Below are 12214 nucleotides of genomic sequence, written 5' to 3' on the forward strand. Positions count from 1 at the left end.
CAAATGAAGTCACGTGACTTCATCCGGCCAATCAATAAAAGCTTCCAATTGGCGGCATACTTGAACAAGGAAGTGGTTCGCCACTGAAACAGACTAAGAAAATGTTACGTTTTAATGAAATTGAGGCATTTTAAACATATATTTTTAATGTGCAAACTTTATATTTCCTTACATATCATGGAGAAAATGATTATAAAGCATAAATATTAATATACAAGCGTTAGTCTTACTTCTCGCGAGAGTTAAGCAGCTTTTTCATGCACACAGAATCACGTGACTTTATCCGGCCAATCAACAAAGAGCTTCCAATAGGCGCCATATTTGAACCAGGAAGTGGTTTGCCACTGTTTGGGAACGGGGTAATATTTTTCAAAAAGCTCAATATTGACCAAAATGTCCGCGGAACTCGATGCTAATGGCATACTGGCGGCTGAAAATGAAGACATGCTAATTCGTAACGGTGAGAAAACATGTTTTGTTTCTTTTAAATGAGAATAAAGCCACATTTGTGACATTGTAATAACTTGAATTTTGATTGACAACTGCGCAGTTTTGGCCTCATTTCCATTATGTGATATGACTGAAGAGGACCTACGTCAGAATCCACAATTCTGCAGACTCCTTGGTAGTCTTTCTCATCATGTAGATAAAACTGGACTCACTACCTCAGTGGAAAAACATCTGGAAAAGGTAGATGATAGCAAATACCATTATATATGTAACTTTTAGCTCAGTTAGTGGTTTGAATTTGACAAAATGAACCCAGTAAGAATCTTTACAGGCAAAGAAGAACCTCCAGAGACAGCGACGATTCTGGCTCCAGTCCGAGGGCCTTCACAGAGGTCTCCAGGAGATGATCCAGGACCACATTGTCAGGAAATCACATGTTCCTGTACCATCTAATGAGAACATGGTAGAGTGCTAACACAATTATCGCAGGGAATCGAACTTTATACGAACTGGACATCTTTTTACCGTCCTCACAGTTTTACGAGACGATGGAGAGGTGCCTTCTTGTAGCCAAGTGTGCAAAATTGCTGGATCCGAGTAACACCACGGAGAAAGATCAGCCCCCCATTCTGGGTTTGAACCCCACACAGGTCATGGAGTTTATGCCTTCGGAGAATGTACGCGATGAAAACCACTGATTTTTGATTTGGAAGCAATGTATAGTTTGTTGTTTGATATTCTTTGTTTTAATCAGAATATAGAAAAAATGAAAGAATGGCTACCAGGAGCACTAGAGGAACACCTTAAGAAAAAATGTTTCAGTTTTCTCTCTTATTATGAACCTGAATGGGGTAGGCTTTTTTAATCTTTTGTTTTTTTTTGCATGTACAGTATAACTGATTTTTTTAAATTTATTTATTCATGCAGATAATCAAAGTGAACCTCTGAAGCTCAGCAAGTTTTTTCATCTGTCGGCAAAACTCGAAGAGGACCAAAAAATGGCCAAAGCTCTGGAGGAAAGCACCCTTGAAAAAAAAGTGTTCATCCAAAGGGTGACGCAAAAGTACCTCTCTGTAAGATTTATTTGTGTTCTAAACATGCCTCACTGCATCTAATTTAAAATAAAAGTTAGTATTATTGATATTATGTCCTGCAGATGATGATCAAGTGTGTTCAGATTCTTCAGTCTTTTATTTTGGAAAACCACTTGAAGATCCAGGCGAATTTGGATAGGAAATCTTTGGACTACCTTGAGGGGAAATGTGAATTAGTCTTGCAAAAGATTAAGTAAGGAGTGGATTTTATTACTATATGATTTTTTTAATAGTTTATGACTATTGCACTATTTTTTTAGGGATGAAATAGCTGCAATTATGCTGGAAACATACACTCCTGACATGATTTGTGCACACAAAGAAATAAGGTAAGGGTTTTTTGCATGAATTATTTCATATATTGCGTTTTGCATGTAAAAGATAGGCTTTTATTGATTGGATCTGATTTTTAGAAAACATCTGGAGTTGGAGTTGAATGCCTACCGGGAGGAAAAACAATCTTCGGAGTTCAAGTTGTCGTCTTTGGAGATCTTGGGCAAGGAATTTCGGACCATGGTTGAAGAGTATGGAAAATTACGGGAAGAAATTGACCTGAAAAATTGGGCTATAAAAGAATTAACCAAATACAATGAAAAATGATGAGGGTCACAAAGATGGAAATTGTTTTGGATGTTGTTGTTGCTGATTTTTGAATAAAATGTTTGTTTTTTTACTAATCTGTTGTTAGTGTCATGTATGGAATTAATACACAAGTGAGTGGTTTTTACATAGAAACAGGCTGAAAAATAAAATATTAATTATTCAACTATTTTTGTGTGGTGTTGAGATTTTTTTTCCACTATAAAATGTGTGACTTGACAAAATAGTGTCAAAATCCTTCCATAACATACTGTAAACATTACGTGTACTGCATCGTCTCCACTAGAGGGCAACAAAAACATACAATCACATTTAACAACTTATCTCCAAAATAATAATAAAAAAAGCTAAATTAATATGCATCGATTGACTGTGATGGACGTCGAAATATTTTTTGATCGCTGCCTGTCAAATTAGTTTTGACGTGTAACGCCGTCAATAGCAGGAAAAAATATGAACACTAAATTTACTTTTTAGGGTAAATAAATTATTTGAGTTAGGGGATGCATCCACCCGTTTATTCAAGAAATTTTCCTTTTAGAGTTTAAAAAAAATATATTTAAAAATTAAAACGGGTAGAGACGACCGGAAGTAGGTGCGGAGGAGAACCGGAAGAGGGTGTGAGTGGAGCATCCCGCCACGGCACTTTCTTTGGCTTCCTCTCATCAGCATCACGAGAAGGCCGTCCCGCCTCACGACGTCAAACCGCTGCCGCCGCTGTCTGGCTGGCTGTCGCCCACCTCCAAACACGGCCCCCAACTGGCCGCCGGGACACGGTTTATTGAATATTTCGAACAAATTGACATTTTGGCCACGCTATGTCGGAGGTCCGGAAATTTACGAAAAGGCTGAGCAAACCCGGGACGGCGGCGGAACTAAGGCAGAGTGTGTCCGAAGCAGTAAGAAGCTCCGTGAACCCGGTGGTGAGAATGTTTTTCTTTTTATTACTATTTATTTTTCTCAAGTTACTATTTTCTTACACTAAGAAAGCCGAGAAACAGCTCTCTAATAAGCACTGTTTAAGTATGTATTTGTTTTTGGCTAGCGAATGTCCACGAGACTGAAAAGTGCTGCGTTCAAGGACTATAAAAAATAATCGTAAAAATGGCCGCTCATGTGTCATTAAAAAAACGCGTATTTTTGGTGCGTTTATGAACAATGTCCTTCAGTTTCTTTCGAGTCCTTTTGTCTGCCAGTGGGTTGTAGCTCGGCATGTGTGATGGATTCTGCCACATGGTGCAGTTTATGCCCTGATTTATTCATTATTCTTTTAATTTAAAAAATATGTTTAGAGTAGAGCTGCCTGCATTCATGAGAGGATTAGTGGCGGTTTGAGGCAAGAAAGCATCATAGCACCCTGCTGACACAGCATTGTAACTACGGGTGGCTTTATTGGCTGTGTTAAAAACAATTAAAAAATAAATTGTTACTGTTTCCTTAACCAGTATTTAATTGAGACACTTGGTTGTTAACAGTGTGATGCAACAAATGAGGCTTTGTTCCTGTTTCTGCCGCAGCTCATATTGACTGGCTTGTCTGATGTTGCAGAAACGCGCACGCGGCAGCCGCCCGGAAACGTCCCGAAGCGGAATGCACGCCCTGAAAAGTTAAAGAAAAGCGAAAAGAGTCTTCTTGGACCAAATCGCCCTCCCCCCGTATGCTCTTCTTGTGTGTAACATGATCTGGTTCGCCGGTGCCGCTCAAACCCGGCCCGTGACTTGCGGCTCTGCGGTTAAGCTTGTTGCACATGACAGGAAAAGGAACTGCTACTTTTGGGCCAAAAGCGTGTGCACAGACCTCAGTGGACTTGCGTGGGTTTACTTGGGGAAAGGCATTTCTTTTTTACAGTAGCGTTCGGGTAATTGTATCATGGAACGGTTTGAAACGCGTCAGCAAAAAGCCCCGCAGATTTGAGAACGTCTCTCTTAAACTGAAAAACCATCAAGTGTCACATCAGTATTTCTCTTGTTTCTGTAATCTGAAAGACTCCTTCATTTTTTTTTTCAGGAACAGCCTAAATTTATCGAGCCATTGGACTACGAGGCCGTGGTGTTCCAGAGAAAAGCTCAGATCCACAGCGACCCTCAAAGAGACCTGCTTCTCTGCCCCGTCGATGATGTTTCGGTGGTGTTTCGGCCTTTTATTAGATTTGTTGAAATACGGTTGCCGCCTGGTTGAGGTTGTGCTGGACAACTGAAAAGTAGTAAAGTAGTAAGGACAGTAGTAATAGTAATATTCATAAAAATAGTAATAATAGTGGTAGTAGTAAAATAGTAGTAGTAGTAAAATAGTAGAAGTAGTAAAAAAGTGGTAGTAATAAAAGTAGTATTGGTAAAATTAGTAATATTAAAAGTAGTAGTAGCAGCAGTAGTAGTAAAAGTAGTAGTAGCAGCAGTAGTAGTAGTAAAAGTAGTGGCAGCAGTAGTAGTAATACTAGTAGTAATAAAAGTAGTTGTAATAGTAGTGGTAATAAAAGTAGTAGTAATAAAAGTAGTAGTAACAGTAGTAGTAGTAAAAGTTGTAGTAGTAATAGTAGTAGTAAAAGTAGTAGTAGTAAAAGTAGTAGCAACAGTAGTAGTAGTAGTAAAATTAGTAGTAGTAAAAGTAGTAGTAACAGTAGTAGTAGTAGTAAAAGTAGTAGTAACAGTAGTAGTAGTAGTAAAAGTAGTAGTAACAGTTGTAGTAGTAACAGTAGTAGTAGTAACAGTAGTAGTAGTAACAGTAGTAGTAGTAGTAACAGTAGTATTAACAGTAGTAGTAGTAAAAGTAGTAGTAACAGTAGTAGTAGTAAAAGTATTAGTAACAGTAGTAGTAGTAAAAGTATTAGTAACAGTAGTAGTAGTAAAAGTATTAGTAACAGTAGTAGTAGTAAAAGTATTAGTAAAAGTAGTAGTAGTAAAAGTAGTAATATTAATAAAAATAGTACTAGTGATAGTATTAAGAGTAGTAATATTAATAAAAATAGTACTAGTGAAATAAGTAATATAAGTAGTAGTAATAAAATAGTAGTAGTGAAAGCAGTAGTAAAAGTAGTAGTAATAAAAATAGTAGTAGTGAAAGTAGTAGTAATATAAGTCGTAAAGTACTAGTTGTAGTAGTAGCAAAAGTAGGCGCACTGCAGACTTTTGAGAAAATTTAAGTAGTTTAGTTGCGCCTTTAAAAGTGCGGAAAATACAGTAAATTCCATCCAAATTTGGGGATTTTTTTTCCTCCAATCAGACAGCCTTGAGTCTTAAATTTGATTTATTTTTAATAAATACTCATTAGCCAAATCTCCTTTTTCCAAACTGGATTAAATAGGCCTCCTCTTGAATGGAAAAGCACATTTCCATTCATAATAAAGTTCTGGATCCACAGTGTATAATTGTGAAATTATTACAAGCACCATTGGCAGAGTTTTGGAAACAAAGCGAGAGAAGATTTTCCCCCAACTTTCTCGAAAATAGGGGCCAAAGTAACCCAGCCAAAACAGCTGTTTTTATTTACTCCAAGAACTGCTTTGACCCTGATACAATCGCTCAGTGGCTTTCCACAAAGTTCTTCAGGGTTTTGTTTTGTTTCTCACTGTGCTTGTGTGTGCTTGCAGGAGTCCCAAATATCCCGGCAGAGGCGGACCGTGGTTCCTTCCGTCCCTCAGAATGCGGAACGGGATGCCAAAAGTCTGTTTGCCAAAAAGGTATGTGTGCTAGCCAAAGTCTCACTAGGTTTTTACACACTAATTCATTAATAGAATCTTCTCCAAGTACAGTAATACCTTGAGATACGAGCTTAATGCGTTCCGAGACTGAGCTCCTATGTCAATTTACCCGTGTCTCAAATCAACCTTTCCCATAGAAATGAACTAAATACTAAATACTAATTAATTCGTTCCCACCCTATGAAAAAACACCCATAACAGGATATTACAATGGAAAAACACTTATTCTTTTCACTACCCTTCATTGCACCGGCTTGTTTAAAAAAGTAGTAGTGGTAAAAGTAGTCATAGTAAAAGTACTAGTAGTAAAAGTAGTAGTAATAAAAGTAGTAGTAGTAAAAGTAGTAGTAGTAAAAGTAGTAGTAGTAAAAGTAGTAGCAGCAGTAGTATTAGTAAAAATAGGAGCAGCAGTAGTAGTAGTAAAAATAGTAGTAGTAGTAGTAGTAGTAAAAGTAGTAGTAGCAGCAGTAGTAATAGTGAAAGTAGTAGTAGCAGCAGTAGTAGTAGTAAAAGTAGTAGTAGCAGCAGTAGTAGTAGTAAAATTAGTAGTAGTAAAAGTAATAGTAAAAGTATTAGTAGCAGCAGTAGTAGTAGAAGTCGTAGTAGCAGCAGTAGTAGCAGCAGCAGTAGTAGTAGTAAAAGTAGTAGTAGCAGCAGTAGTAGTAGTAAAAGTAGTAGTAGCAGCAGTAGTAGTAGTAGTAAAAGTAGTAGTAGCAGCAGTAGTAGTAGTAAAAGTAGTAGTAGCAGCAGTAGTAGTAGTAAAAGTAGTATCAGCCTGCCTTGCATGTTTTCGGAACATGGGAGAAAACCAGAGTACCCGGTGAAAACCCACGCAGAACATACAAACTCCACACAGGGGCACCAGCCTGGATTTGAACCCAGCGCTCAAGAGCTGTGAGGCCGACACACTAACCACTCAATCCACCGGGCCACCCGTTAAAAAATATATATAAAAATTAAATCAATATCTTTTGAAATTGTACCCCAAAAAATTATTTATGTAGCATTTTGGATCAGCATTTTAAAAAAAAAAAAACAACAACATGACATCAGAGGGCGTATGACTCAATGGAAAGAGTGTTTATCATGCAATGTGTAAATTATTTATTACGTATTAATAGATAAAATTTGCGATGCACCGAGATACGACAAAGTTGAATCGCAAAATGGCGAGGGATTACTGTACTTTTTTCCCCACATAGAAATGGGGTTAAAACAAGTTGTTTTTTGCATTTTTTTGGTGTGTATTTTACAAAGAAAAAGTCACTTTAAATCTGGCTTAGGTGACGTTTCCCTTGCAGAATTTAAGTAACGTGTTCCAGAAACAAGGCAACTTTACTGATTATATGTTTGGATGCGTGTTTGACAGTGCATCAACATGTACAAAACCGACTGGCATGTCATCAACTACAAATACGAGGCCTATTCCAGCGATTTTCGCATGTTGCCAAGGTAAGGGGAAATTGGAGTGGTCTTCACGTGGGTTTTTTTCCAGGATTTAACATGAGGAACACTCTTTTTTAAAGCAAAGGCCTGAAGGCTGACAAGCTAGTGGCTCACGTGTTCGAGGTGGACGAAGACGCCAAAGATGAGGTGGGGCAGTTTTGACAAAAATGAAATTTATATATATTTTTTCAATTTATCCACACATTTAATGAACAAAAACAACATTTAACGTATTTTCTCGCATATACGCCGTATTTGTCGCTAAAAAAATGATGACTGAATCGAGGGTCCGGCTTATATGCGCATAAATTAGACTTGACAGGCACAAAAACTGCAAGGTGAGAAAGACGAAACGTTAGACAATACGGCCAATTCGGTCATTTATTTCAAAATAGAGAAAAAATCAACATAAAATGCTTAACATTTATTTTGACGTTTGAATAAAATTCAAGAAAAATTGTGAAATGGGGGCGGCTTATACGCGAGAAATCGTAAAATTCAACCATTTTAAGGCAATTTTAAGGGTGCGGCTTATATGCGAGAAAATTCGGTACTTTATCAATTAAAAAAGGAACAAAAAACAAAGTATCAGTTTTTTTTCCATTACCTGATTTTTTAGTGAAGTCTACAGAAATGTTGAACTAAATTTGACGCACAAGCTTGACTTTAAGTCCTACGTGTTAAGACACCTTTTTGCAAATGTATGATCTTCGAGGCCAAGTCAGTGCAATCCTGCTGCTCTTAAAACCAGAAGCCCTTGTAAATCTTCTATAAATAGCTCCTATTGATCTTCCTCCTGTCGCCCGAGGTCGAAAGCGCACATATTTAGACAAAGAAAGGGTAAATGGGAAGCTAATGGCGCTATGGCTCTATAGCTTCCCTCAAAAGAGCCCTGTTGAATCCAATGAATTGCTAATATATATTTTTTCAATCTGCGCCAGGATACGTCTTCACTGTGCTCCCAGAAAGGCGGCATCATGAAGCAAGGTTGGCTCCAGAAAGCTAACATTAACAGCAGCTTGTCTGTCTCCATGAGAGTGAGTCATGGCCACCATTCGCCCTGAGTCACACCAAATAAAAACACCCCTCACGCCGCAATCTTCATCGTTACAGGTGTTCAAGAGGAGGTATTTTTACCTGTCCCAGCTCCCGGATGGGTCCTACAGCCTTAATTCGTACAAGGATGAGAAGCACTGCAAGGAAACCAAAGGATCCATTTACTTGGACTCATGCATTGATGTTATTCAGGTACAACAACCTAGAGCTGGGTGATATGACCAAATTGTTATCACGATAAAACAAAAAATATCACGATAACCATGCTATGCATATGCAAAAACGATAAGACAACTTCCTTCTTAGACTATGAAAAGTAAAGAATAAAACCTGCAGAAATTTTGACATCTTTATTTTGATAAATTTACCTTCAAAACAAAAGTTGCTGTGCAATTTGAAATCAATAAAATAATCAACTGATGACATCATCACCATTGGCTAGCAGACTATTTTCAGCTTCACAAAAAGAAACAATTTACCGCACATTTGGCCATTTACAAAAAAATAAAATGAAAAAGTTGGATGATAACATATTTACGAGGCATTTAAAAAAGAAAAAAGAAAGAAAACGCCAGGAAAAATTGAAATGCATCTTTTAGTGGGTCGGCTCAGTGTTGTCCTGCATCTCATAATCGCTTACTGTGGTTGTTATTGTCCTTTTGCATTCATGCGCCTGTTAGCCTCTATTGCTAAAATGTTAAAACACGATCTCCCATCATCCTCTTCTTCTCCTGAGGGTTGGTCTGGAACTAGCGTTCATCTCGCAACAGCGCCCCCGTTCTCTGTGGTGGTCGGGTGGTGTAATTACAGTTTAAAATTGTCAATTTTTTATCAAGTTTTAAATATTTTTGTTGACAAAAATATTTCAAGATAATTTTAGTAATTACTCCAACCACCCAAAAAAGTATTTCAACCATTATATTCATTAACTAAAATCTACAGTATATTTATGGTTAACAAAGAACTGGACTGTTTTTTTCCCTGTGTATTGGTGGGTTCACAAAAGTAACATTCTGGACACCACAGAGGTTTTAGCATCGATTTTACAGGGTTTTTTCAGTGCACTTATTGGTTGGCAGCTTCAGAGCTGATGCCAGAAAGCTTTCAGGTAAATTAGTCCACTCGCAGGATGAATGGGAGGAGCCTCATTCCGGCTAATGGCTTCAATGTGAAAGCATGTCATTCACTCTGGGATTAATAACCCTAGTTTTTGTAATAAAACATGTTGGTTGAAAAAGTGGGGCAGAATTAAAGAAAATGTTCCTAGTTCCTCTGAAGTCAAGGATAGATAATCAATATATAGTAATGATGAATAAATAATCAATAAATAGTAATAGATTAATAAGTGGTCAACATAATAAATAAGTAATACCGTATTTACTTGCATGTAAACCGCCCCCGCAAATAGGCCTTAAGATCGCTAAATTTTATGATTTCTCACGTATAAGCCGCCCCCGATTCACAATTTTCACCTCAATCTTCATGGTTTTGATAGGGAGTACAAATGTGTTACTTTGAAGGGAAAATCTTAAGAAAAATCATTGCACGTGGTATTTCTGAGATACTGTATCAATCAAAAGCTCATTATTCGGGTCAATATCATAAGGAATTAATTCATCTACTAATGGTTGTTTTCTTACTGCAAAACTGAAAATAACCATCAGATATTAAATGTTACTTTGCCAACATCTACTGGTGAAAAAGAGTACAGAAAGTCTTGTACGCATGCATATAAGCAGTACCCTTGATTCAGTCATCATTTTTTTTAGTTACAAATATGGCTTATATGCGAGAAAATACAGTATAAGTAGTAGTCAACATGGGTAGAGAAACAAAGTGGTTAGCAATAAGTCTTGATTAAGTCTTAGGTGCAGAACCCGAGTTGAGTATGGTGACAGCTCTTGGGAAGAAACTGTCCTTGAGTCTGTTTGTCTTGGCTGTTATGGCTCTGTAGCGCCTTCCAGTATTTGACTTGAGAAATGACAGTAAAACTCATTCTCCTTTAGAGCCCTAAAATGCGTCGGAATGGCTTTGAGCTAAAGATGCAGGACCGCTACAGCCACTTTCTGGCCGCTGACAGTGAAGCCGAGATGGAGGACTGGGTGGCCACGCTCAAACAAGCCCTACAGAACAGCACCGAGGCCTGCCAGGACAGGAGGAACGGAGGGGAATCCCTTGACGGTTCCCTAGGTAAGACGACCAAACCCAAATAAAGCTGTGTTTAATGACTACCCATGATTGCGCTCTTCCGATCAGATGATGAAACAACCAGCCAAGGGAAAAGTGAGAACTACACGGAAGGTCTGGGGAGGAACTTACAACCCGAACTCACAAAGGTAAAGATATTAATGACGGGTGAGAAAATGCCTTCAATTCCTCTGGCGGTTGGTTGGTTTTGCAATTTTCTAACTGTGGCGTGTTGATACTTGCCTAGAAAATTGGTGGTTGTAGTTGGATCAACTCTAAATTAAATCCGTATTCCGTATAAGAAATAAAATCAAGTTTTTGTCTGCACTTTACATGAAAAAAGTTGGAAGTTTTTGTTGTTGCCTAGCCATTTGAACTTGCCATGACGATTCATTTCGAAACGCCAGGTTGTGTTCTAAATAAGTTTCATTATTTTGAAAGTTAAGTCGCCTGCTCACTTCCTTTCCAACCATTCTCATCAACGAAAACTTGAGTACTGTAATCCCTCGAATATCGCCGACAATGGGCCCATGACCACAAGAAGACAAAGGACTTAGACTAAAACTCCCATTTATTTGTTTTTTTTTTTAAATTATATCAAGGAAAGATTGTGAGTACAGTATTTAAAGTAGTTACATTTTTAAATATATACATTATATTCAGATATTAATACATTAGTGTTTTGACATGTTTTCAATGTTTGGCATTACAGGCTCCTTAAAACAATGCCAACAGATTCCTCGATATGTAGTATGTGAATATTTCATGGTTTAAATGAGAAGTTCTATTTTTGTGTTTAGTTTGCGCGAGAGACCGACCAGCTCAATAAGATCAACCGGAACGAAGGCAGGCAAAAGCTCTTCTCTCTGGACCCCGACACACAGGTAAAAGGGATTTATTCCGTTAGAAAGTGACTCTTCATAAAAGCACTCGGTTGTTTCTTACTCACTCCACAGAGGCTCGATTTCTCCGGCATCGAACCCGACGTGAAGCCGTTCGAGGAGCGATTCGGCCGCCGTATCGTGGTCGACTGCCACGATCTGACCTTCAGTCTTCAGGGCTGCGTCAATGAAAAGGGGGACGGCGTCCTTTCAAATGTACGCTGTTACACATAGATTATTTGTTCCGTGGACTGTGGACATAGCTGAGTCTTCTTTTTAATTTCAGGTGGAACCTTTCTTCATAAGTCTGGCCCTTTTCGACATTTCCAAGAACTGTAAGATCTCCGCTGACTTCCACGTGGACCTGAACCCACCCTGCGTGAGGGAGATGCTCACCGACACCGCCACCCAGGTCTCGCCTTGCTCAGACTCCGAAGGCGGCGTTAAAGGAGGAGCCTTAGCCTCAGGGGACGATCTACCTGTTCTTCAGAGGGTTTCAGAGACTCTGCTGCATTTTCCCACACAGGTGGGAGGGACTTCATCACCAATTTGGAGTGAACCAAGAATTCACCAATTCTCGTTCTTTTGTACTTCAGGCAATTTTTTCAGTCACCGACCCCCATGCTGATATCTTCTTGGTGGCCCGTGTGGAGAAGGTGTTGCAGAATGGCATCACCAATTGCGCAGAACCATATATAAAGACTTCTGATATAAACAAGGTTTTTTTCGCACGTGTCCTCAAAATACATTTTAAAAGCATAAAATTCATCTCTCCACTGATTGTCTCCTCCCATGTCATTCCA

The 12214-nt window shown here is 38.4% G+C and overlaps 2 protein-coding genes across 3 annotated transcripts in view; both read left to right on the top strand.

Annotated features, from left to right (window-relative positions):
* The first annotated feature begins 295 nt into the window (after positions 1–295).
* haus4 (HAUS augmin-like complex, subunit 4) lies at positions 296–2221 on the top strand. Its single transcript, XM_077588974.1, has 9 exons — positions 296–460; positions 551–690; positions 782–913; positions 987–1127; positions 1205–1301; positions 1378–1523; positions 1607–1737; positions 1805–1873; positions 1958–2221. Exons 1-9 carry the CDS (start codon positions 394–396, stop codon positions 2142–2144), a joined length of 1110 nt encoding a protein of 369 aa, XP_077445100.1. The 5' UTR covers positions 296–393; the 3' UTR covers positions 2145–2221.
* A 555-nt stretch (positions 2222–2776) lies between these two features.
* Positions 2777–12214, top strand: part of dock11 (dedicator of cytokinesis 11) — a 37897-nt gene continuing 28459 nt past the window's right edge. For both annotated transcript variants that reach the window (XM_077588301.1, XM_077588302.1), the window contains exons 1-13: positions 2777–3067; positions 4152–4268; positions 5731–5820; positions 7211–7293; positions 7368–7434; positions 8229–8324; positions 8401–8535; positions 10350–10533; positions 10600–10679; positions 11331–11414; positions 11487–11627; positions 11698–11937; positions 12008–12130. In XM_077588301.1, the coding sequence (XP_077444427.1) occupies positions 2963–3067; positions 4152–4268; positions 5731–5820; positions 7211–7293; positions 7368–7434; positions 8229–8324; positions 8401–8535; positions 10350–10533; positions 10600–10679; positions 11331–11414; positions 11487–11627; positions 11698–11937; positions 12008–12130 (1545 nt within the window). In that variant the 5' untranslated portion in view covers positions 2777–2962. The remainder of the gene's footprint in view (positions 3068–4151; positions 4269–5730; positions 5821–7210; positions 7294–7367; positions 7435–8228; positions 8325–8400; positions 8536–10349; positions 10534–10599; positions 10680–11330; positions 11415–11486; positions 11628–11697; positions 11938–12007; positions 12131–12214) is intronic.

Source organism: Stigmatopora argus, chromosome 20 (genome assembly GCF_051989625.1).
Source record: "Stigmatopora argus isolate UIUO_Sarg chromosome 20, RoL_Sarg_1.0, whole genome shotgun sequence".
In the NCBI taxonomy this organism is placed as follows: domain Eukaryota; kingdom Metazoa; phylum Chordata; class Actinopteri; order Syngnathiformes; family Syngnathidae; genus Stigmatopora; species Stigmatopora argus.

What these genes read in the sequence shown, in the direction of transcription:
- haus4 (XM_077588974.1), top strand. Translation starts at nt 394, where the DNA reads ATGTCCGCGGAACTCGATGCTAATGGCATACTGGCGGCTGAAAATGAA. An exon ending in AGACATGCTAATTCGTAACG is followed by an intron (nt 461 to 550) that starts GTGAGAAAACAT and finishes ACAACTGCGCAG; the next exon opens with TTTTGGCCTCATTTCCATTA. An exon ending in TGGAAAAACATCTGGAAAAG is followed by an intron (nt 691 to 781) that starts GTAGATGATAGC and finishes GAATCTTTACAG; the next exon opens with GCAAAGAAGAACCTCCAGAG.